Genomic DNA, 26,329 nt, shown 5'->3' on the forward strand with positions numbered 1-26,329 from the left:
GTCCGTCAGCTTCATTTAGTCAGCAGGCACTGTAATCGTGACTGTACTTCCAGACCCCACACCGAGCTCCTGGGCATGGGTTTGGGGCTCAGCAGAGACAGGGCCCCAGGGCACAGGGAGGGAAATGCAGACTTGCACCTGCCAGGCGAGGTTCTCAGCCCCCAGAAGAGTGACTCAAGGTTTGCAGTGTGACCTGCCTTCTTGGTTGTGCCCCACAACACCTTCACTCAAGGACAGCAAAGGACAGAGCCCTACTAAGGCCCTCAGGGGTTCCAAAGAGGCGCTTTGAAGGATGCATTCTTCCTGGGAGGGGTTGGGGAGGAACAAGCTCTGGAATGTTCTTTCTGTCTCTGAGCCTTAAAACCACTGGTTCAGCAAGTTGTGGGGAACATGCTGGAAGAAAGAGCACGCCATAAGACAGGAAAACCAGAGGAAATTAAATCACGGGCTCCTGACTCAGGCGGAACCCAGGCCCACAAAGCTGGGTGAGGCAGACGATGAGGCTGTGTGTCAGTCGGAGTGGAGACACGGCAGAGAACGGACTGACCCCTTCATGTCAGTGTGGACGTGGGTAAACACGTGAGCAGGAGATGGCGCAGCGGGGAAAGCCACTTGCCATGCAGCCTGCCCACCTGAGTTTGATCCCCCAAATACACATAAAGATGAACAGAAAGAACTTAAGTCTACACCAAGTTGTCTTGTGATCTTTGTTGTGGCATATCCCACCCCACCCCCCACCCACCCACCCAACACACACAGGCACACCAATAATAAATAGTAACTATGATATATAGGGTTTTCCTATATATCGCTTTCCACTTTTCCTTCCATCCCAGAAGGGAGCCCAGGCCTCAACACTCCTGCTTTTCTCTCCTTCCAAGTGAGAGACCAGAGCACAGGCACAGCCGATGCAGCTGAGCCAGGCAGAGGTGCAGGCAGCTGGTACTATTCAAGCTAAGAGACTTCACGATGGAAGGAGGAGGAAGCCACCAAATGAGAGTTCTGGGACCACAAGACCCCAAGGTGCAGGAGCTGGAGGTGGGCCCAGATCTCAGGCCTGCTGTCCTGAGAAGCCTCTTAGCCAGCACCTTACCCAGCTTTCAGGTTCTGCAGAAGACACTCAGATCTCGGCTTGAGACCAGAAGAGGGCACTGTGGTGTACATCTCAACTATAACCGGATTCTGCCAGAAAGGCATGGCAGCTGAGGCTAGTGAGAGCTGACATCCAATAACCAAGGCAGGGAGCTGTGGCTATCACCAGGGCCAGGCGACTCACATAGTCCAGAAAGAGACACCAAGTGACTGTAAGAGCATTACCTTGCTCTGATTTTTTTTTCCCCTTAAATAAGAAAAATAAGCAATTATGTACAAAATACAGTCAATGCCTCTTGGACCGAACAGGGTGCGCCGGCCACTGTGGCTCCTTCCTTAGCATCAGTCCTGTGCTCTGGAGCATGCTCCGCTATAGCCACGGTTCTAGTCTCCAGGGAGTACACGCAGCCTGCTCCACATCTCCTGCTCCAGGGGCTTCGTCAGGACGACTGAGCCCCCTTGGGGGCTTTCCTGAAGATCCACCACCCTGGCAGTGCAGAACCAGAGCCCTGTCCTGTCCCCCGTCTCATCTCTCTTCTGCCAGAGACGGTTCTGCTTCCCGTGCCGTGTCAGCCGGGCCCGACATCAGAGCTTATGGGCTAGGAGGGTAGTCAGCTTGATCTTGCCATCCATGGAGGCTGTGAGGCACGTCCCACAGTCCATGGCGGTGCTCCAGTCCACGGTGACCACAGGGGCACGGTGGCCACCCAGGCTCAGACAATTTTCTAGAACTTTCTCTTCACTGCCCAGCTGCAGGAGGACAGGAGTGAAGAAGCAGCATTAGCAGACGCCACTCACAAACATACACACTCTAACCAAAAACTTTCAGTGTCCAAAAACTACCTTGAGCCTGGGAGCGGCCACCCCAATCTGAGAATGTAGCCTGGCCCACGCCCCACTTTTCTGGAAAGCCTGTTTATACCTTCGCTTTCCTGACAGTAGTCAGCCCGCCTCTTGTGGAAATCCAGTCCCTGAGATGCTCTTCAAAAGATGGCAGGCGTTTTCTCTGCAGCCTGACCTATCTGTGGGGGAGTGCTCCTGCACCTCCCCGTGTGTTCCCACAGCATCCACCTGTTACAGCATCACCTGCCAGCCACTGCCTGACTCTAGATCGTGGTCTTACACATACAGTTCTCACCGTGGGCACATAAACCTTGGAGGGCAGGACCTCTAAGACCAGCTGCATCACTCCAAATGGGGCCAGGCATAGGAAGGCCTTGATGAATGTGTGAACAAGCCTGCCATCCAGCAACACACACACACACACGCACGCACGCACGCACACACGCACACGCGTCTAAAACTGTGCACACGTGTGAATGACCAGACGCTAACAGGCACTGCACAGGGAATCAGAAACAATATGACTCCTAGCAACACTATGACACCTGAGAGCAAGCGGCAGAAAGCATTCACATTCATGAAGAGATAACTAAAAAAGCTATCGGTTAAATTATTTATGGATTGTAAAAATACAACCTGAAGTTTAGCAGGCACCCTGAGTAACTGGAACCATCCATGACACTTTAAAAAACTACACAGGAAAACCCGTCAATCCATTGTCTGATTATAGAGCAAGTCTGACTATGCTCCATATTTGGGTGGAGAAAAGGCTGCATGCCTTAAAATAAAATGCATATCCAGCTATTCCTCCATATAGACAACAAAGAACAGCTCTCCCGGATGTCAAGTACCGCAAGCCTTAAAGGGGAAAACTAGCCTTGTAACTAGTGTTTTAGGGTGTCCTGAAGGAGAGACAGATCCACCCGAGAGCTCATGCAGCTACCAGCAGCAGGGGGATGAGAACAGTACTGCCGCCCTCTGCAGAAAGAGGAGCCTTACTGACCGCAAGCCCAGGTCTCACTGAGCAGCCTCTGGGTCTGTGTGAAGCTTCTCATTTCCCATCTCAGCCCACACAGAGTCCCCTACTGGCAGGCCTCTGCCCAGCCTGGGGCCCTAGGAGTGTCCTCTCCCCTGTTCCCAGCCCCTTCTCTTTCCAGTCCACAGACTGCAGCCTCCCTCTAGGTTTTCCTGAGAACTTGGACCCCACCCAGGTTCTCTGGGAACTGCTCAGGGCTTAGCTGTCTATCACTTACTTCCAGTGCTAACTTGCATCTGAACTCCAGGCCAGCACAGGCATTATTTAACCCCTTGGTCTATTCCGCAGTAGAGTGGTGCCAGGCCTAGCACACAACTGCTGTTCAAACCCAAGCTGTTTGTTGACTGACAAGCAGAGGCATCAGACACTGAGAGGACCCCTCCGTCTCACAGACTAACCACCATTGTCAGGGAAACACTCTCAAATGAGCACTGAAGGAGGGAGAGGAACTCACAGCACCAGACACGTGGTCTTGGGCTCAGGGCTCAGCACTCATCTTTGGAAGATCCAAGTGTGAAGGCCACCCACCACTCAGTCTCTCAGTGGTACAGAACCTGAATCAAACTGAGCAGCTCTGACTGGAGAGGATGTTTGTTCGCTTGCTTGCTTTGTTTTTGTTTGTGTTTTTCAATATATAAACAGGAACAAAAACAACGTGGACAAGCCAGCAAGAAGGCTTAGTAGGTGTAGTGGCTATACCTGGTTGTCAACTTGACTATACCTGGAATGAACTACAATCCAGAATTGGAAGGCTCACCAGTGATCCTAATCTGGAGGCTGGAAGACACACATTTCTGACATGGATCTCGGCATGGAGATCTTGAGGCATAGTGGCTATGAATTCCAGAAGATTAAAACAGGGAGATCTCGGGCTGGAGAGATGGCTCAGTGGTTAAGAGCACTGACTGCTTTGCTCTTCCAGAGGTCCTGAGTTCAAATCCCAGCAACCACATGGTGGCTCACAACCATCTGTAATGAGATCTGACGCCCTCCTCTAGAGTATCTGAAGACAGCTACAGTGCACTTACATATAATAAATAAATAAATAAATAAATAAATAAATAAATAAATAAGAAAGACCGGGAGATCTCTGAGTTCAAGGTCATCTGGGATTAAAGGCGTGTTGGCACACACCTTTAATCTGGGCTACACCTTCTGCTGGAGGCCTGCATAAGGACATTGGAAGAAGGAAGATTTACTCTCTCCTTCACCTGCTTGCCGTGTGGGACTGAGCAACTGCTAAATCCTTGGACTTCCATTCAGAGCTGCTGCTGACCATTGTTGGGAGTTGGACTACAGACTGTATGTCATCAACAATTCCCTTACTATATAGAGACTACCCATAAGTTCTGTGGCTCTAGAGAACCCCGACTAATACAGAAGGTAAAGACATATGCTGCCAAGGCCAGGGATCTGAGTTCAATCCCCAGGAATTAAGAGCACTTCTTGCTCTTGCCAAGTGGGACTTGAGTCCGATGCCTAGTCTCACTTAGGGTTGTTTACAGCCACCTGTGGCTCTAATTTTATGGGATCTGATGCTTTCTTCTTGATACCACTACACACAAATGCATAAATACATACAGCACACAAACACACACATAAATAAAATAAATCTTCAAAGATAAAGTCAGAACTATGTAGATAACTTGTATCCTAGCTTGACAAAGAACATCTTAAATTTCTGTCTCCCATGTAGGCTTTGGTGTACCTGACCCACAGGCCTCCTGTAAAACAGCCTATTCTAACTCAGTGATGAAAGCAACCTACCTATCTCAGACTCCTGAGGCGCATGGGCCCACACTCCGAAGCCCTTTGCCCTACTGACATCTTTGAGAATATATACTATTTCCAAAAATAAGACAAGAAAAGGGCAGAATCATAACAATGTATGCACAGAGAGCACAGCCACAGAGGGCACAGGGCCACACTCAGCTATGCAGGGCAGAGGACACAGGGCCACACTCAGCTATGCAGGACACAGGGCCACACTCAGCTATGCAGGATACAGGGCCACACTCAACTCAGGTGAGCCAAGCTGACCTCCAGAGAGAGGTCCCTGCCCACCAGTACTCTGCCACCCACTTACCTTGTAGATGAGGCCCCCTGTGGCAGAGCACGTCAGCATGTAATTGCCCTCAGAGTCGAAAGCGAAGAGCCGGCCTCTGGGAACTTGAACCTGCTTGTAGCCACTGTAGCCAGACAGGACAAAGGGGCCGGTGGCATCTGAAGGGAGGTTGGACTCAGACACCTTGAGGCCACTCTTGTGGATATTCCACTGGATGAACTGCAGATACAAGGCACAACAGGGGCTCCCTCAGAGAGTCACACAGGCCACTACCCAGACTCCCTCCGATCCCCCAACAGCAGTCACCGCCTAGGCCTGGGAGACAAGAGCCATGGCCAACCTCGGGCAGTGACTGGCTGGGGCAACCGCCTCCCTCACCAGTTCCACAGCCTTCAGAAAAGCCTTTCGAGAGCAGGAAGCAACACAGGGCTGTGGGGACCATGGTCTACTCCCAGTCCTGTCTCTCACCAATACACGTTTCTTCAGGGGAAAAAAAAAATCTAGAAAGCAATTAACAGCTTCGTATCAAAGCCCAGCCCTCCTCGTTCCTCCAGCCTGAGCACAGGGGAGGAAAGAGATAGTCACCGGCTTTGCAAGGCCTCCTCCTGGTCTCCTGGGCAAGGCAGGTGGGCCAGTGTGTGGAGGTGCTTTTTAAGTTACAGTTCATATTGTCATTATTCCTCCCTGTATTATCAGAATTTGGGGCCCAGTTAGAGTTTCTGGACCTGGGGACAAAGTATAGATGGGCTGATTACGAACACTGTTCAGTTGCTCAGCAGTGCAATCAATCACATGTTGAGTGGTACACTCTGCGTTTCACTTGTGATGTGGAGAGTGAATAGCCCAGACTGCAGACAGGCGCTCGCCATTCCTGGGAGTCCCACCCACAGAACAGGATGCCGAACTTTAACGTAAAAGCCCTATAGAGTTTCCCAGGGAAGAAATGAATCAGGACACAGTGGTACGCATTTATAATCCCACCCCTATGGGAGACTGAGGCAGGAGCACCTTGGAGCCAAAGAAGTTGAAGCCAACCTAGACAACACACTAAGATGTGGTCTCAGAATAAGTTAAGGAAATATATAAATAAATCAATACAGTTAGGTGTGATGGCTCACATCTGGCATACCAGCACTTAAGAGGCTGAGGCCAGACTGCCCTAAGATTGAGGTTAGCCCTGGGCTATAGAGAAAGATATGATCAGACAGACAGGCAGGCAGGCAGGCAGGCAGGCAGGCAGGCAGGCAGGCAGGCAGATACATACATACATACATACATACATACATACATACATACATACATGCATGCATGCATGCAGACACACAGACAGACAGACACGGTTTTGTAGTCACTGTTTTCAGTATAAAATCCCACAGGTTTAGGAGGGTATATAAGACAGCTAAGTCGTTCTCCTACTTATTTCTCGTACCCCCGACTTCAGTGCAAGGCCACTGTCATTCCCACTTCCTAACACGCCTTTGCACAGAGGAAATCTACAAGGGCCTTGTCTATAGTGATTAGGAGACAGGGGTCTGCTTACTTTTTACTTCTTTGGGCTCTGCTCGGATCTGTTTCCCATTAGGATCCTCATTCCAACTCGTCAGCAAACCCCATGCACTGTCTTGTGACCATGACCAACCCCACTCACCAAAGAATATCTTCCCCACATGTGGCTCCCTCTCTGGTGACATGAGTCAGTTTTGCTACAACTAGGAAGAAGGTTATGGAATTCCCATCTACTAGAACAGCCAAACCCCACTGCACTCACTGAACCCCACGAAGATGCTTTGAGGTAGACTTGTATGTATCCTTATTTTGCGGAAGCTAAAATGGAGGCAGAAAGAAGGCCACGGTCCCAGGGCTCTCAGACGGTCCAGCTGCCACCACTGCTGCTGGCGCCTACCTTGCGGTCCTCGCCGATGCTGTACACAGCATTCTCGTCACAGCTGAATTCCACAGAGTAGACCTCGCCGCAGTGGGCCTTCCAGCTCATAGCACACTCGTGCTGCTGCATGTCTGAGAGAGCAAGGCCACACCTGTTAAGGTCACAGGGCATAGCAGGGTCCCCTTACCCTCTGTGACAGCTGCTCTAGTGGCCAGGGGCCTCCTGGGCCACAAAGTGCTGACCCTTCCAGGTCACCTTTTCTGAGCAGCCTCCTGATATGGTCAAAGGGAGGACTGGGGATCCTTGGGGACAGAGCTCACCTGGGGTTCCTGTAAGTTTTAGGGAGACAGAAGTCCTTCCTATCACACCTCTGTAACTACCCCCGGGCACCATGGAGATGGATTACATGGGTGTCACCTTATCCCATTTTAGAGCCTAGGCCTATCTTCCTGGAGACAGGAGACAAGCCACCTTATAGCACATGAATAGGATGGCACTGTTCTCTTGTGACCCCTTGTAGCCCCCCACAGGTGACAAGAACTCAGGACAATCAGCTCAAGGTCAAAGGACTATTGGGCTCTGCCCCGCCCCGTGTCTACAGACACTGAGCACATACAAGTGGGCTGTGGTGGAAGTTTTGAAGACGCTGCCCAAAGTCAAGCTCTAGAACAAGCTTTTGAAACTGGGCTTTTGCAATGGCCTTGACCCCAGCTCGGTCATTTAAGGAGGGGATCAGGACTGCCACAGCACACTTCCATACCAAAGAGCCGGATGACACCGTCAGCCGCCCCTGTGACCAGCAGGTTCCCGTTGTGATTGAAAGCCGTGCAGTTGATGGCAATGGGCTCTGGGTCCAGTGAGAACTGAAGCTGGGAATGCAGACAGAAGCACCATTAGCAGCAGGCTAGGCCAGCGCAGACCTCCCTGACTCCCCCTGCCAAGGCCTGCTTCTGAAGAGACTTATCTGAGCGTCTGTCAAAGCCCACTGACCGATGTGCTCTTCTGAGAGGCAATGCCACTGGGCCTACAGATATTCTATTTCTACACTGAGGCAACAATCCACTTCAAAGCACTGACGAGCAAGCCATACTTCAGCAGCCCATGCTCTCCTCCCTCCAGTGGACTCCAAGCTTACTGAACACTCCTGTAGCCAGCCGGAACTAAGCCCCAACAGCTGCCTTCCACTGCAGGCAGCCCTGAGTCACTTAAGACACACACATCCCAAAGCTGCCCCTGGCCCTTCCTACGGGAGCCAACATCCACAGGACCTAACAAAGCCAGTGATGTAAATAAGATCTAAGGCTATAATCTGACAATGAGGAGCAGCATTCCAACAATGCAGACCCCTCTGGGGACAAAAGCTGCAAGGCTGATGTCAGATGATGTCATTCACACACAGGCACAGTAGTGACCTGCAAACAAAGGAGTCCACTGAGACCAAAGACAAGAGGAGGGGGAGAGCCCTGTGGACCAGTGAACCCAACAGGCATGAAACACTCAGAAGCCTGAGCCCCAAGTGAATGGTCTGGCCAATCCCCACACGCTGCTAAGACTCTGGAAAGGAACACCCTCCGTACAAGAATGAGCTAGAACTTCACAGAAAGTGCTGAGAAAATGCACCTCTCTGCTAAGCACAACCTCAGGCTAGTGTGGTCACAATCCCTGTGTAGTCTGAGAATGGATTTCAAAGTTGTCAGCGGTCGGTGGAGCCTCTGGGCACCTGGCCCAAGTGAAAGCAAGTCCCTTTCAGTCCTATGCTCAGTGAGGCTTTTATCCCCAAGGATAAAGGGCCAGAAAGAGGAACCTGAAGTAGAAATTCACAGGGCACGGGAAGGTAAGGGGAGAGGAGCATGCATCCTCAGAAACAGCAGGGGTGGGGTTAGCAGAACTCCAGAGCTTTCAAAATGTTTAGCTCAAAGCCAGAGCGCGAGGACTACAGAGGAGACGGCAGCAGGACCACACCGTATGTAAGGATGACGCTGTGTTCCTGGAAATGAGAAACAGGACCTGCAATGAATGTCCCCACAGACTAGTTAAAGATGGGACGCTGGGGAGGACCTGCGCTGTCAAAGCCGAGGAAACGATGTCATGAGGGCAGTGAAGTGAGACAAAGGAAGAGTCCTAAGAATGTCAAGTTGGTACTCGAGAAGGCAAGAGAGAACCAGAGACGTGCTAACACTGGAAGAATACGACTAAGAGTTGCCCAGAACTGGACAAAGACACAAATCCTCTTGCAAAGCTGCAATTCTAATTTTGTTTACCTTTATTTATTTGTTGAGGGTGGAAATTTTATTCTTTTATTTAGAGGAAGGCTAACCTAGAACGCCTGCTCCTCCTGCCTCGACCTCCCAAATACTTAACTGTGCAGGCATGCACTACCAGGAAGAGTTTTTAAAAAAAACATTTTTTAGCTTAGAAAATCCATACTGAGATACTCAGATAAGATCTTAATAGCCAGACAGAGGGGTGAGCTGAACCAGGAGCCAACCTCTTGATTTCAGTGCACAATGCCAGAGAAGACAGCCGCGGTTAGAGGATGGGCCTGTTCCCAACTAGAATACAAAAGTCTGAAAAAAAAACCAAAAAAAGGCACCCTGCAACTCCTCACACATAAAGTATGAAAGCCCAAAAAGCAGAACTAGGTAGGCTGTATGCACATGTAACTACACATGTGCTAAGGCACCTGTTAAGCTGTAAGGAGACAGCAACCCAAAACTCAAGACACGATCTCTGGGAAGGGAGAAAGGCGACAGAGTTGAGAAGGGCCCATGAATATTAGGAAAGAAACGAGAAGGGAGAAGACTCATCAAAAACATAGGGAGTGTGGGCAGCGCGCCCTTCACACGGGGTGCCCTCCAGGCAGCCTGCCCGGCTCCAGGAGACCCGCAGGCAGGCAGATCCCGTACCTGCTGCTTCATGGTCTTTGTATCCCACAACAGCAGCTTGCCAGGAACCTGGTTCATGCCTTTGCTGCCGATATCCGGGGCGGAGGAGTCTGTCTGGGAGGTGAGGCTGGGAGCTGCGGCTGAACAGACGAAAGAGGCCCCGTTGGGGCTGCAGGCAAGAGACAGGATTCTGCAACGTACACAGGCCGGGGTCAGACAATCACCACCACAGGCTCTGAGCTGATTCCCGCTCCAGGAGGTGGGGCCCACAGGGCACCCATAGCAGCCTGAGGCTCCCACTCACCTGGGCATGTCATCATTGATGTTGATCTCACAGAGGTTCTTCTTGGCTTCTGTATCATAGAGACGCACTGTCCCCACACCACTGCCCAGCAGGAGCTGCAGCGAGAAGAGGCAGGAGGCTGAGGAGGCCAAGGGTCAGGGAGGACTACCATGGTGAGAGAGGCCAGGCTCACTCCCACATAGTGTGCAGCTGGGCAGACTGCACGGGTAAGTAAATCCCTTCTCCAGGCAGCCAGGGAAACTCGGGCCACAACAGACCTCACTTAAAATGCCATGGAGAGGGGCTGGTTAAGAGCACTGGTTGCTCTTCCAGAGGACCCAGTTCCAGTCCCAGGATCTACATAGCATCTCACAACCATCTAAAACTGCAGTCCCAGGGGATCTGAGGCCCTCTTCTGAGACACACTTGCAAATAAAACATGAAGATTCTTTTTTTTTTTTTAAACTTTTTTTGTTTTTGTTTTTTTTTGGTTTTGTTTTATTTTGTTTTTTTGTTGTTGTTGTTGTTGTTGTTTTTCGAGACAGGGTTTCTCTGTGTAGTCCTGGCTATCCTGGAACTCACTCTGTAGACCAGGCTGGCCTCGAACTCAGAAATCCACCTGCCTCTGCCTCCCCAGCGCTGGGATTAAAGGCGCGCGCCATCACGCCCGGCTTTTTTTAAACTTTTGAGACACGGTTTCTCTATGTAGCCCTGGCTGTCCTGGAACTCACTCTGTAGACTGGCCCCAACTCAAAAGATCCACCTGCCTCTGCTTCCCTAGTGCCAGTATTAAAGGTGTGAAACACTTACCGCCTGGCTGATTTTTTAAAAAATAATGTTATTAAGTCATGAAAGCCAAGCAGTATTTTGAAGTGAGGGGGACAGGATCCAGAAGAGGTGGGATAAATAGAGGTGACTGAACCACTGGGAGCAGGCATCGGAGGGAGTCACCCTCAGGGGAATTAATGATGGGCTCAAAGTGAATGCATTCATTCTCCCTTGAGAGCTGTAAGAGCAAGCTTTGCCCCTCATCCCTCTCTGGCTTCCTGTTCCACCGTGGATCTTTCCCTCTGGCCTGAGCTCCCATCATAACACAAGTGCTGCAGCCAAGCTTGGGAGCTTTCACCAGAACTGATCAGACGCCAGAACCAGGTTCTACAGAACTGTGAGCTAGAGAAACTTCTTTGTAATACACCCAGCTTCGAGCATGTTGTTACAGCAACAGGAAACAGAATTTCTATGAAATCTCTAGAAGAGAAGAAACACTCAGGACTAGCAACCTCAGACCCTTTGATCTTTCGCTCCTTCCTTTCAGCTTTAAATCCCATTTGTTCACCCTTCCTGCTCGCTCCCTCCTGTAGGACTGGCCCTGGCTAGTCTTGGGATGGAGGCGACTGTTCCAATTGCCCTTCCAGGGACAGCTCTGGCTCTAGTTCCATCAAGGCCTCCAGAAGTATATAGAGTGGGTCCTCCCCACCTCTGGAGCTTAGGACTTCATTTGGATAAAAGTGTAGAAGAAAATAACAAATTAATGCCAGAGCAGCTCCGGTGTGGGGTATTCCCAGGAATATTAGCTAGACAATGGCCTCCACACCCCCCTGGCAAGTAGACACCAGTTCAGGGACAGCCCTGAGAAGAACATCTATGAAGATAATTCCTTCCTGTGTTTCCTAGGCATCCAGAAACATCAGCGCCTGTCTGCTGGGCCATGAGCAATCAATCTTAACTCCTTAATGTCAAACCCTGCCTCAAAATAGAAAGTCCAGTGGGAAAACCAACACTGGGCCACTCCCAAGCAACAGGGCCTGTGGAAGGCACAAGCTTAGCACAGCCCTCATAAGCTGTGGCTCGTTGGGCGGGGACAGTCAGGTCTTAATAAGAGAAGAGTGTGTACTAATATTGTATCAGAAACACAGGCAGAGGGATGATGGGAAGCCAGGGCCTCCTGAGATACACCAGCAGACAGGATAAAGTCTCTCACAATCTCCAGGAATAACTTCTCTGCCACTCCAGGCAGATGTCAGCTGGGCCAGGCCTAGAGCTTTGGTCCTGGGCCCCATGATGGCACTGGGGACGGGATCCAGTTTACCTCCTCAGCTCAGCCTGTCAAGAGCTTCTGAGAACTTCTGACTGAAGCACAGAACAAGCTTTGCCCACACAGTGTCACTTACCAGCCTGTCTCGCTTGGTGGCCCACTCTAGGGAGAGCAGTGGTGACTTAGAAATGGAGGACGCTTTGGTTTGCATGATGGGATTGAAGGACCACACCTTGATGACCCCATCTACGTCTAAGCTGGCCACTCTCCTACCAGAGCAGTCCACTCTGTGATGGGACAAAGGGAGGCATTAGTGTCCTGGCCTCGTCCTCTCAGGCTAACATCAAGCCCAACAATGATACTTTCCCAACTTTCCAAATGCATTAAAAATGATGCTCACAGCCTACAAGTAAAGGGTGTGTGTAGACTACTCGAGAAATACTATAGGGCACCAGAGAGATGGCTCATCTTTCTGATTAAAGTAAAGATGCATCCTGCAGAAGCCTGGAGACCTGACTTAGATACCCTGGAGCCCACGTAAATGTAGAAGAACCAATTCCCAAGAGTTGTCCTTTGGGACAACTCTGCATGCATGTGTACACTTAAACACACAACAAGCACGCATGCACACAGTAAGAAATACATAAATAAGCATATGGAATAACAATACGCATTGTGACAAGCAAGGCCATGCAGTGAACATGTGAGATGAACAGCAGCAGATGTGCAGAGGGTGTGCCCTAAGAGATGCCATCTGAAATTTGGAGCTCTTCCCTCAGGAGGCCCCAGATCAACCCAAGGACCAAGCACTTTAGGAGTGTCTAAACAGGAAGCTGCCTGTGCCTTGAGGGTTGTTCTTCAAGGCCATGCTTTCACTAAGTCTAAATACAAACTTGGTAAAATTTTCCATCCAAACATTGACATGAAGCCAAGAAAATTGAGTGGTCTAAGGGTGACCACTACAAAAGCAGCATCCTGCAGGACTCTACTGACCCTTTCAGGGACACTTCCCGCCACTAACACTCTCACAAACTGCCTAGAATCCCACCCTGGCCCCACCCCCAGCCCCACCCTAACTCCCCAGGCCTACCTGCAGTGCATGATGGATGAATGGTGTTCTCCATACTCTTCTTGGCTCAGCACTATGAAGGGCTGCTCCGGACGGTCTCCCTCAGACCCGGCTGTGGACACCCGGGCCAGCACCTCTACTGGCCCCATGTGGAGTTCCAGGCAGGGCTCAGCCTCTGCGCCACTAACTTCCGGCTTCCTCTCTGCACACTGTGACTGGCAAAGCGTGGAATGTCAGCTTAGAAAGGGTCTCCTCCGCCGTAAAAAACACACTAGATGACTACAGGCGCTCGCCGCCACGGGTCAGCTCTGAGCTGGAGAGCTCCGCACCGCTCCCCTGGGAAGAGTGGGGTGCTTGCTCCCTGGAAACTGCAACCCTCTCACAGACCCTAGGTGGGGAGAGGTTTGGGCTTGTCCTCTCAAATGGCATAGCTGTGTGTTGATGCAGGCCAAACGGAGGGTAATGTCTGCGCCAGGCTTGCTGTTGCTCTGATGAAACACCACGGCCAAAGCAAGGTGGAAAGGAAAGGCTTTATTTATTTAATTGATGTAAATCAGGACAGAAAGTCAAGCAGGGCAAGGACCTGGAGGCAGAGGCTGACAGAGGCCATGGTAGGCAGAGTGCTGTTTACTGGCTTGCTCCTTATAATTTACTCAGACTGTTTACTTATAGAATCTAGCACCACCATCCCAGGGATAGTAACATTCATAATAGGCTGGGCCCTTCCGTACCAATCACTAAGAAAAATGCCCTGCAGCAGTGGTGCTCAACTTGTGGGTCTCAACCCCCACAGGGGTCACATATTAGATATTTACAATATTGTGCTTCGTAACAGTAGCAAAAATGCATTCACGAAGAAGCAAGAAAATAATTTTATGGTTGGGGGTCAGTGCAACATGAAGAGCTATCTTAAAGAGTTGCAGGATTAGGAAGGTTGAGAACCACTGCCCTAAGGGCTTGCCTACAGCCCAATATCATATAGGCATTTTCTCAATCAAGGTTCCCTCCTCTCAAATGAGGGTAGCCTGTGTCAAGTTGTCACAAAACTAACCAGCAAAACTGAGCCATTGTCAGCCTGACAAGCACGTCGCTGATAAACCATACCCTTCCCTTTTTGTTCATCCCCAAGATCATACAAATAAGACAGCACAATATAAAACATTTCATAAACTTAAAAAGTCCCATAGCCTTACAAATTCAAACACTTTAAAAGTTGACTCTTTAAAAATATCTAGTCTCTCTAATCTAAAGTCCTGTAAAACTCCAAATTCCCTTTTTAAAAAAAAAAAAAAAAAAAGGTTTAATGCAGGGTGTGGTGGCGCATGCCTTTAATCCCAGCACTTGGGAGGCAGAGGCAGGTGGATTTCTGAGTTCAAGGCCAGCCTGGTCTACAGAGTGAGTTCCAGGACACCCAGGGCTACACAGAGAAACCCTGTCTCGAAAAACCAAAACCAAAACCAAAACCAAAGCTTAAAGTGTCTCAACTGAGTTCCTATAACATTAAAAGCAAGGACTTTCTTACTTCAAAAGGCAAGAACCAGGGCACAGGCACCACAGTCTGAAGAAAGCAAATCCGAATCCAACAGTGTAAAACGCCAGGTTCAGCATCCGGGATTCACTTGGGATCTTCTGGGCTCCTCCAGGGTCTCCTCTGGCTCCCCCCTCTGCAGCACACTCAGCTTGTCTCCTAAGCATGGGCAGCCTCCACTCCATCACTGTTGCTGGTCCTGGTGGTCACCATCCATGGTACTGGCACCTCCAAAATGCTGGGGTCTCCTACTACAAATGGCTTCTCCCCAGCTCTCTTCATGGTGCCAAGTTCAACTTCTCTACATGATCCCTTCGACTCTGGGCCTTCAACCGCTACTGAGGCTGTGCCTTCAGCAATGGCTTCTCACAGTACCAAACCTCAGTTGTTCTCCACGACCCTTTCATGCCTTCAAACCCAGTACAGTTACCAAGGTTCAGCTGCCAGACAAGTACAATCTTGTCTGCCTCTGCAACACAGCTTCTGTGTGCTGACTCTCAGGAAACCCTTCCCAGAAGATCTCACCTCAGTGATGCTGGTCTCTTCTTAATCACAGCTAGTTTCTCAGCTCCAGCTGACCAGCATCAATTGTCCCAGGAAAACACAGGTTTCACTTCAGTGGTGCTGGTCTCTCATAAGTCACAAGTGACTCTTCAGCCCCAGCGGTCCAGAACCACAAATAGCAAACATGCGATGGCCCTGATAGCCTTTACGTGGCTTTCAAATTTCCCTCTGAAACTTCAAGCCAAGCCAGGCCTCCGCTGTCTGCATTCCTCTCAACAGCCATTCCTTCTGAGCTCTCACAGAATAGCTGACCACGCTTTGAAGACCCAATGGATCTTCTAACCCAAAGTTACAAAGCTGTTCCACAATCCTCCCCAAAACAACATGATCAGGTCTGTCACTGTGATACCCGACTATCCTAGTACAAGTGTCTTAGGGTTACTATTGCTGTGATGAAACACCACGAACTCAAACAAGGCAGGAACCTGGAGGCAGGAGCTGATGCAGAGGCCACAGAGGGGCACTGCTTACTGGCTTACTCCTCATGGCTTGCTCAACCTGCATTCTTATAGAACCCAGGACCACCAGCCCAGGGATGACCACACCCACACTGGGCTGGGCCCTCCCCATCAATCACTAACTTAAAATAAGTCCTACAGGCTTGCCTATAAGCCCAATACTATGGATGCATTTTCTTAATTAAGGCTCCCTCCTTCTGATGGCTATAGCTTATGCAGTTGACATAAATCTACCCAGCACAGGTAGGGAACAGCGTTTAATGGGAGCTGACTGTGCTGAGTGGCTATAGCTTACCTTTAACTCACTTCCAGATGATGTCTCTACCACCCCACTTACATGTGTGGGAACTAGACTGAGGCAGATGCTAAACACCTTCCCTAAGAGTGCCGGCTGGCAAAGGTGAAAACACAGAAAGGTGTGAAGACAGAGCTGTCAAGTGAAGCCTGGCCGTGACAGTGCACCCATGCCAACCAGGATATGTTCCTGATGCGTGGACCAAGGAAACTGAGGCTAGTGTGAAGGCAGGAAGAGAGGCCTCAGGGCTCTCAGGGGCAGTCCAGCATCTGCCTTCCTGTGGCAACCAGTGTCCTTCACTACGCTCCCTCACTGCTCATCCAGACCCACCCAAGACCTATAGTGCATGGGCCACCTGATAGCCTTCCAGTTATACCTCAGGACAGCAACACCAAGGGGGCGACGGGGCTGTGACAAGACTCTAGAAGCAGCTGGAATCTTTCAAAAGACCACAGTGTGTGCTCGCCACCACTAAGCTACTAGCATAAGGGCACAGTTGTGGACAAGAGGACACACCCAGGAGAGTGTGTCCCAGGGAGTGAGCCAGTAAGTCCCTCGGGCTTTTGGTAGGAACAGCTGACACCATCAGGAAAAGCGGATGCCATCTGCCGTCCCCACAGCAAGTCCCTCTGTCTCCAGGGCTCCCAACAGGGAAGGTATGGCTACATCATCTTAGTGAGCAAGCACATGGCTGTCAGCACAGCAGCCACACAGCAGGGCCACCATGGGAAGCACAGGAAAGGGATGCTGGGTCAGACCTAGATCAAGTCACGGGCCCCATGCCGTGATGCCGCATACAGCTCACCCATGGGAAAGTCTGGTATGTGGGGGTCCTCAGAACTCATCTTACAGAGATCCTTCTGGTCCCACTTGAGAAAATACTATCAGAAGAGCAGGCCAAACAGAACACCAAAACCACAGTGTGATACCAACCAACCAGGCCAGAGCAGGCCCTGCCTAAGAGCAGAACTCAGAGGGACCCCCAACGGATCCCTCGCTGCCCAGGCACCCTATACCTGGGAGGAGGACGTAGAGAGCAGCTCCCTCCTCTCCTTGCCGTGGTCCTGCAGACGCCGTTGTCGCTGATGTGTCCAGCTGGCTTCCCCGGGGACCGGCCCGCTCAGAAGGCTCTTCCCATCCTTGGCCCCGGGCACTGAGTCCTTTCCCTTGGTAGCCTAGAGGGTGAGAAGCAGGCTGTGGGAAGTCTCATTCAGGCTGTCCAGACAGTGTCTGCAGCGGGAAGGATGGCACCCCTCCCCCGACTAGCTCCTAGGAAAGGCCCTCCTCGGCTGGCCTGGGCAGGAGGTTCAAACCGGCCAGGCAGGCCTCCAGACTGAGCTCCTCTGTGCTAGGTCATTTGCTGCCCTTAGCCTGCACTCTCGCCCGGACAGAGGCAGAGATAATCTCTATGAGCCAACAGAAATGATCAATTTTTGTTATAGGAGCCCAGTACTTTATAACAGGTCAAGTTTCACAATGGGTAATATCAGAATTTATATGTAACAACATTTGGACAATATTAAGTACACACACACACAATTTTCTCTGTAGTAAAAAAGAAACACAATACAGACTGTTGTTTTGCGTCAACTACATGACTAAGCTGGCTATTGTGAACAAATAAAAAAATGGGCTATGGGGGAGGGGTGTCAGAGGCAGAGCAGGCAAGAAAGCTTGAGTTCGATCTCAAAAACAGCAAAATAAAACAAAAAGTTGGGAGCCATGCCTGGTGGCACAGGCCTTTAATCCCAGCAGTCTGGAAATAGAGGAAGGAGGCCAACAGAGAGAGTTCCAGGACAGCCAGGGCTGTTACACAGAGAAACCCTGCTGCAACAGTCAAAGAAAAAAAAAAAACAGTCCAGGACCACTAAGTCATTTGGTTTGCAACTGACTAAACTAAAAGACATTTTCAACCGAACTCACGCTAGACACTCGAGGATCTCTGTGTAAGGTAAATTAGAAAGGAAAGACACTGAAAATGTTCTCACTTTTTCACACCAAGAGTGAAAAGGTCCAAATCTATAACAAAGGGATGGATCTAGTAACCTCCACCTACCCCAAGACAGCTCTTCCCTTCCTGTGAGCAACAGGAGGTGACGACAGCTGTGGGCCACTGTCTGCAAAGTGCTGAGGCAGGATGGTGTCCTGGAGGGCCAACCCTCAAGACACAATCTACCATTCTCCTGTCTACTGACCTGGATGGCAAAGAGTAACTCCCAAAAGTTATCCCCTGACCTCCACACCTGTGCTCCGGTACATGCACATACATGTCTATCTGGTGTCTGTCTGTCCTGTCTGTCATCTCTCCCTCCCTCCCTCTCACACTGACACACACACTTCAATTTTTTTAAAATCTGGTCTGAGACTCCATTTTATACACATCATGCTGGCCACAGTTCTGGGGCTGGCACCAGATGCTGCAGCTGCTGGTGAGGCTGTGGAAAACCAGGAACACTCATCAGTTCCTGATGGCAATACAGAATGATAAAACCCAAAGGGAGATGGTAGGGAAGAGAGAGCCTTGTTTGCATTATCCTTTCAGGTAAGAACAAAAAGGCTAAACCAGAAGCGAAGGAGAAGCCACAATGCGATGGAAGCAGATCCCTTCAAACAGACCCCAAAATGCTGGCTGGCATTCTCTATGTGGACAGAGAGCTAGAGGGAAGGAGATGCCGGGAGGACCAGGACCGTGTGCTCACTAGATGCTGACACCCGCCCGGCAGGAGACTTAGCCCTTTGAGAGTTCTTTCCACCCTCTCTCATAGGACAATCCTCTTACCAGCAACCTACACCCTGCCCAGGCCCTAGGAGTGCCTGGCTGCTGGCTAGGTGAGGCCACCAGAGCCGTGAGGGTCTGCAGGGACACTGACCTCTCTCATTCTACTACAGACTGGGGATTCCTTACCCACCAAGCTGAAGACCAGAAGTGTTTGGGTTTCATTTCTCCAGGTCTTAGGATATCTGCATATGTATTATAAAATATCTTGGGGGAGGTGACACACATCTAAACATAAAATGCATCTATGCTTCATATACCTTCTATACCTGCAGCCTGAAGGTAATTTTATACAATAGTTTTAAAGAGCCAGGGGGGTGCTTGCCTATCATGTGCATGGCCCTGGATTCGGAGTCTAGTACCAGAAAACAAATGAAACAAACAAACTCACTCTGGCTGTGTTGGCTTTCCTGCTCCTGGGCTGCAGGTGCCTGGCCTGTATAAGCAGAGCCTCTGAGGAATTCTTTTGCTGCCAATTCCATTTAACAGAGAGTAAAGAAGTGGGAAGCAGACTACCACACTGGGCAGCTGGCTGGTTATGCTCATCTAGCTGACAAAAAGTCTTGAGGGGAAAGTGACTCCAGGAGGATGTGAGAGAGAGGGGGGTGTCCTAGCGCAGTGAGGTCCAGGCTGTGGCTCTGGGAACATATCCAGAGAAAAGGAGGGATTTTCAAGGGTAAGCGTGCAGATGTGTGAGACAGCAGATCCGAGGCACGCCATGCTGGCCACTAGATGCCGAAGAAGAGAGCAAACAGCTATAGGAATGAGAGGTGCAGTCAAGTCATAAAGAGAAATGCAAACCTAGAAAGTACTAGAAAGGGGAGTGCAGGGCTGGTGAGATGGCTCAGTGGGTAAGAGCACCCGACTGCTCTTCCGAAGGTCAGGAGTTCAAATCCCAGCAACCACATGGTGGCTCACAACCATCCGTAACGAGATCTGACTCCCTCTTCTGGAGTGTCTGAGGACAGCTACAGTGTACTTACATATAATAAATAAATAAATAAACAAATCTTTAAAAAAAAAAAAAAAAAAAAAAAAGAAAGGGGAGTGCAGAGGTGGCTCAGTGCACAAGCAGGAGGACTGAGAGAAGCCTACAATCCCCATTTCGTAAATCAAGTCTGGTGTGGAAGTATGTGCTTACAATCCCGGGGCTGGATCAACAGAGACATGCTTATAAACCTTACGCTAGTCCACAGAGAACAAGAATGGTAAAGCATACCACTTAGACATGGCCCAGTTTAATTCCAAGGGTTAGAGATGAGCCCATGGCTGTGGATGGGTCCTGGGAAGACACATGCAATAGGAGAGAGTGTCTGCTTCTAAGATAGGGCTTGGGGGGATGGTATGGGAGCACTGCTGAGGACAAGGTCTGCTGTGGTCACATGCTTCCTCAGATAATGACCTGAAAGCACAGGGAAAGCTGCCAAAAGGCAGGCAGGCACCAAGCAGCCACATAGATCTCTGTATTGCCTGTCCCGGGCCATGTCTGTGTTGCACAGGAATATCCCACCTCAGGACAAGAAGTGGGAAGTGCTTCAGCACTTTGTAGCTCTCCTGTCTGCAAATTTACCTCCTACGCCCAGTAAGCAGTGCCCTTTTCTCTTCCAGTGTGTGTGGTGTGGAGGGTGCTCAGTTCGGATGGCCACTGTGATGGTTTGTATATGTTTGGCCCAAGAAGTGGCACTGTTGGGGGGTGTGGTCTTGTTGGAGTAGGTGTGGTCTTGTGGGTATGGGCTTTAATACCCTTGTTCCAACTCCCTGGAAGTCAGTCTTCCGCTAGCAGCCTTCAGATGAAGATGTAGAACTCTCAGCTCCTCCAGCACCATGCCTGCCTGGATGCTGCCATGTTCTTGCCTTGGTTATCATGAACTAAACCTCTGAACCTGCAAGCCAGCCTCAATTAAATGGTGTCCTTTTTAAGAGTTGCCTTGGTGTCTGTTCACAGCAGTAAGCCCTAACTAAGACAGCCACTAACACATAGCATAGAGGCTGAAGATTCTCAGAAGTCCCCTCTAGTACCTCCCCAGTCAATGCAGAGTCCCCAGCAGAAAGACCCAGAGAGATGGCGGCTGGAGGATAAAAGCACTTGTCACTCATGCAAGACTGAGGACGTGTGTTAAGTCCCCAGAACCCATGGTGGAAAGAGACAACCTCTTCCTGTCAATTGTCTTCTGACCTCTGCACATGTGCCATGGTGTGTGTGTTCATGTGCATATGTGCACACATACAATAACACTAACAATAACAGTATTTTTTAATCTTAAAAAAAAAAAAAGCCAGCAGGAACTAAAAAGGGAGCCTTCCCTCACATGCCAGAAAGGCAGAGAGGTCATCTGGTATGTCATCATGCTGGGACCCCAAAACTTCTATTTCCCAAAATAAAAAATACAAATGGGTGTTAACAATCAGCACACAGTAAAGTCAGAGAGGCAACAAAAGAGTCATTGATACCGAGAAGCACGGGCCTAAGTGTGACCTGTCAGCTGCTGGTGAAGAAGAGCAGACAGGGTCCTTTAGCTCTAACTGTGGAGGTCATGGGATACCAACATGGCAGACATCTGTGGAAGGCAGTCGTCCACGAAGCACTTTAGTAAACAAGCGAACGTGTGTCTTAACTTAAAAAACTTAAAAAATTCATCACTGCAGGTTTTAAGGGAAAAAACCAAAAACTCATAAAAGTCCTAACTAATGCTGGGCCTGAGAGATGGTCAGGGGTTAAGAGCACTGGCTGCTCTTGCAGAGGACCCAGGTTCAGTGGCCAGCATCCATGTGGAGCCTCACAAAGGTCTATGACTCCCAGGCTATCTAACACACTCTTCTGGCCTCTGCAGGCACCAGGCCCATATGTGTTGAATACATATGCACCTTGGCAAACACACATAAAAATAAAAATAGACATTTAAAACAATCCTAACAAGTGGATTCATCCAACATTCAAATGGCCTAAATTCTATCCAGTCACAATCTCCCTGGCTCCCAACAGTTCAGGAGAGGTGTCTGTAACCTGCCTTTTGTGATCTGCTCCTTCTGGAGACAGCCTTGGTACATGCAGGAGGATTCCAAAATTCTTCCTAGAGAGCTGTCCAGCTTTACTGAGAAACAGATCTCACCTGAAGGCCAAGGCATCAGAAGGCAGACCTCCTAAAACATAACTGTAGCCGGCATCCTCTCCCATCCTGCCTAGCTCCTGGAGCACAGGCCTAAGCCAGATGGCCTCACCACTGGGGTCTCAGCAGGGAACAGGGCAATTTGCAGAGGTTGTTGTTCTTTGCTTTCTCTACCTGACAGCCAATTAAGGGCTATCTCCATAAGAAGGTAGTTCCCACCTGCTGCCCCAGGCTCCCTTAGTGGATGTGAAAGGCTGAGAATTATCACTCTGGGAAAGAATGCAATGGCAGGGAAGCCCCCTGCACTGCACGCCTGCTACTGTGAACATGACCTGTTAGCTCTCACAGTTAGAGATCCCAGAAGACCTTGGGGACCATGGTTTTACAGTTGTCCCCTCATTCCCAATTCTGCCTCCAGATTTCTCCTGAAAGCCTGGAGAGTGTGTGTTCACAATGGTGTGAAGCCAGATGTCATGCCTCTGTCCTGTAACCGCAGCACTTGGAAGGCTGAGGAAGGAGGACTGCCAGAGTTTGGGGCCAGCCTGAGCTACATACAGTGTGGGATCCTAAGCAGGCAAAATGCTGTGAATAAAATTTACAACGCTATATGTAAATAATATTTAAGGTAGAAAAGTCTAGTAATTTGATATGTTGCCCATTTAACAATAAAATACCATTTATGTTTTCTGTGTGTTCATCCTTCAACAGCAAATAAGAAAGAAGAATTCTAGGATAGCCATGGTGGGAAAAGATTGAGCCCAACATATGTTGGTCAAGCAAGCTGGTGTGGAGCCCAGTGTCGGCGCCTACAGGGTACACAGGAACATGCTACCACATCACAGGAAGTGCCCCTACCACATACTGCATCTGACACTGGTAAGGGAGAAGTCTACAACACTATCTGAATATCAACTATGACCAAAGGACAGAGACATTATGCAGTCCTCCCAGAGTGAAGAGCCACATGCATGAGCGATACCATGGCAACAGGAGTAAACAGAGAGTGGGTGGACAGAGAAGCTCCGCATGGAAAGAGCTGGGCTGTTCTACACAAGCCCCATTCTGTGTAGGCTGGGGGAACAAGCTGAGGTCATCAAAGGTGCACTAACGGGCTCATACTAAGCAAATGCCCCTGAGACCACAGGGAAAGGCCAGCCACATCGCAGGAGCCTCTACTCTGATTCACAGTAGGCTAGGGAGGGGTGACCCTGAAATCCAAGGTCAGCTCCACAATTCTGCCGTCCCTCAAGCCCCCAATCTACTAGCTATTATTAGAACTGAAACAGATGCTGAGCCTAAATATCTACCATCACTTGAAAACAGGAAGTGAGTACGGTGGGGAGATGGCTGAACGGGTAAAGAGCCTGCCCTGTGAGCATGAGTGCCGGCCCGAGGTTGGCTCCAGACACCCATGGTGAGCTCTACGAGCGACAGAGAAAAGACTCTTAACATTAATCTCTGTCCTCCAAATGCACACATACACACGTGCACATACACTGCAGAGAGGCATGTACAGACAATAAAATCAAATCATCATCATCATAAACGGAAAGAAAATGACTGAGCTGATTCTTTTTTCGCTGTTTGGCTGTAAACTACGATCACACACACTCAATACACCACACCACTCAAACTTACTACATGAGCCAGAATTCCTGGACGTATCAAAAGCATGGCTTACCTGAAGCAGTCTTTGTGTTTGCTTTCCACCCTAGTGAAGCTGGAGTTCAAGAGACTCTAGGCTCCACCCACCATCTATCAAGCTTTTACATGTTGCTCAGTGAGACCCAGAAGGCAAACAGTGGAGCAGACCTAGCCCCATTCTACAAGAGCTGCAGTTCTACTCGTAAGATTTGGACTTTCAGAAAAAGCAGTCACAGAGGTAGCGCTGGGTGATTTGTGACTGTCTCCACACTCAGGCATGCCACGGTGACAGTCACACAGCATTGACAGGGAATATGAGAGCTGGTTACCAGGACCTGCAGGAGCCCAGCTCTTACTATAATTTACTGTTTGACCTCTGCTAGACACTGCTGATACCACGGGCACTTCTGTAGCTCCGCTCCTCCCCAAGAAAACCAGGGAGAATTTAAACATTCTGAGTATGGGACAACGAAAGTTTCCCCGAGTCCATGCTCCATCTCCCCCAGAATCCTACTCAGTGTCTCTAGCTCAACAATACTAACTCACCCACAGCATCCTGGGCACAAACAGCCACCCTAAACTGCTCCAGCAGTTACAACGTAAGTCACAGGTGGTGAAGAGGAAGGGACAGACTGATAACCTGCCATCTTATGTTGCAGGTAGTTTTTTGTGTTTAAAAAAAAAAAAAAAAAAACAAAACCCTTTCCCTACATCTCCTTTTCTTGGGACCCGGAAGACCCACGTGTACCTTTCGTCCAGCAATTGGCCTCCTGCCTTCTTTATTGACAAGTCAAGAAAGAGCCAATTGGGGAACAAGACCTTAGCGACAGAACCTCCCCCTTAGAGTCTTAGTAAACATAGGAAAAGAGAAAGGAGTGAAGTCTAAAACTCCAAGTCTATTAAACTTGCAAGCATCTCAAGTGTGCTACAGAAGTGCGCTCCTGAGCCACGCCCACTGGGCGTTTCCAAGAGCAGTGGGCTCTGACAGACTCCACCAGTAAAACCTCTCAGAGGACTCCTGGCTGCTCTGGACATAAGCTGGCATCAAAGGCCTCTTATCATATAATATACATGTGAAGAATGGTAGAAGTCTTTTGTAGAATCAGCAAATACCAACATTTAAGTGAAAGACACATACTTTCACTTTAGTCTTTAATCCACTGTTTGGCCAGACACTCATTTGTAGCCCTCAAACTTCAAAATTCCAAAACTTGGTTCAGAACTCACACTTGAGCTATCTAAGCACTCAAAACCCCTCAAGTTCCCGGGAAACCTGAGCAAAGGGAAGGAACCCCTCCACATCTCCTCCCCGCTGCCACCTGACACTTCACTAGTGGAGTGCGGCAGACTGGCAGCTGTTAACAGAGGTGCAGGGGAACTGGAGGACAAAGCTACGTGGGGCTGAGAGGCCGAGAGTGGGAGTCTGAGGTTCAGCCGGTCCTGTCGGCACGTCACACACACACTCTACCCTCCGGCTCAGCATCACGCCTGACACTGCCAGACACAGGCAAGAGAGATGGAAAAGTGGCTCATTAGGTGGATTTTCTGAATATTTTTTCACCCACTCAATCTCCCTCTACGGTTTTCTCTCTGTTCTCGTCCTGCAATGACATCACTGGCTGTAAGGTTGTGTGTTGCAGGGAAGGGAGAAGAAGGGAAGAAAGGAAGGGGAACTGAATTTGGGATATCATATCACATCCAGGAAATCTAGCCCTGAGAAGATGACCCACAAGCCCATGAGTGACCGGGAGCCCTGGCAGACGGCCTGAGAGCAGGCCATCGGAAGCGTCTTGATAAGCACTAGACAGGCAGGGCCCACACTTACCTGACTGCTGAAGGAGTCTTTCTTGGCTGAACTCTGAGCCTGAGGGGGGCCTTGGGCAGGTGACAACCTCGAAGGGCTCTTCTTACTCTGAGGCAGCAGTGAGGACAGGAACCCCACTCGAGGAGACTGGGAGAGGGAGGCAGGCCTCTGGCTGCACACCAGTGCTCTGGCCAAGTAATCACAGCACAGCATTAGGGGCTGGAGGGGAAGGAGGCAGAGCCAGAGCACACAACTCCCCACTGAAGTTAGTGACTGGGGGCTTAGCTAGGTTCCGAGACCCGAGTTTGAAAGGTAGCATGACCCTCGGTACCATTTCCTGACCAAAGAGCCTGCAGGCACATCTGGCCCAAAAGTGAAGTCTGAGGCGGCTCTTTTTAGAGACCCAGGAGATCTCAGAGCCGCTTTGTCCAATGGTTGCTGGTCACGTGTGCTACTGAGCACCTGACTGTGTTAATCCCAATGGAGATGAACAGGGGCGAGCCCCATGATGGGATGCAAAGACATAGTGTGGAAAAAAAAATACAGGGGAGTTCGTTATGTTTGATTACCATTTACTATGCATTAGAGTAGTTTGAGAATGAGGTTAAATAAATATGTTCATTAATAAACGAACCCGATGGGTCCCCTTTTACTTTCTCCACATCTCTAATAAAAACCTTATTGCATCTGTGATTGGCACTTGACTTCCAGCTACAGAGATCAGACTGGCTGGTTTGGTTTTTTTTAAGGTCACTCAAACTTCTCTCCCATACTGTCTACCTCTTTATAACCCCAGCAGCTTCTCCTGAGGAACATGTCCACCTGTGGGGACCAGTCCTTCTCACCTATGAAGCAGCTTCCCTGGACTCCGTTATCATGATACCTGACACAGCTAGCTATACAGTTCCCCATCCAGGAGAGAACCTTAAAAAATTGGGACCTCACACATATGGCAGCCCC

General features: G+C 49.8%; 1 protein-coding gene across 1 annotated transcript in view; it reads right to left on the reverse strand.

Moving 5' to 3' along the window:
* Positions 1 to 1,299: 1,299 nt before the first annotated feature.
* Positions 1,300 to 26,329, reverse strand: part of Wdr91 (WD repeat domain 91) — a 30,406-nt gene continuing 5,376 nt past the window's right edge. The window contains exons 6-15 of the mRNA NM_001013366.1: positions 25,391 to 25,556; positions 17,055 to 17,213; positions 13,215 to 13,408; positions 12,261 to 12,411; positions 10,111 to 10,205; positions 9,828 to 9,996; positions 7,682 to 7,790; positions 6,940 to 7,052; positions 5,058 to 5,255; positions 1,300 to 1,842 (exon numbers count right to left, since the gene is read on the reverse strand). Of these exons, the coding sequence (NP_001013384.1) occupies positions 1,678 to 1,842; positions 5,058 to 5,255; positions 6,940 to 7,052; positions 7,682 to 7,790; positions 9,828 to 9,996; positions 10,111 to 10,205; positions 12,261 to 12,411; positions 13,215 to 13,408; positions 17,055 to 17,213; positions 25,391 to 25,556 (1,519 nt within the window). The 3' untranslated portion in view covers positions 1,300 to 1,677. The remainder of the gene's footprint in view (positions 1,843 to 5,057; positions 5,256 to 6,939; positions 7,053 to 7,681; positions 7,791 to 9,827; positions 9,997 to 10,110; positions 10,206 to 12,260; positions 12,412 to 13,214; positions 13,409 to 17,054; positions 17,214 to 25,390; positions 25,557 to 26,329) is intronic.

Source organism: Mus musculus, chromosome 6 (genome assembly GCF_000001635.26).
Source record: "Mus musculus strain C57BL/6J chromosome 6, GRCm38.p6 C57BL/6J".
Taxonomy (NCBI): domain Eukaryota; kingdom Metazoa; phylum Chordata; class Mammalia; order Rodentia; family Muridae; genus Mus; species Mus musculus.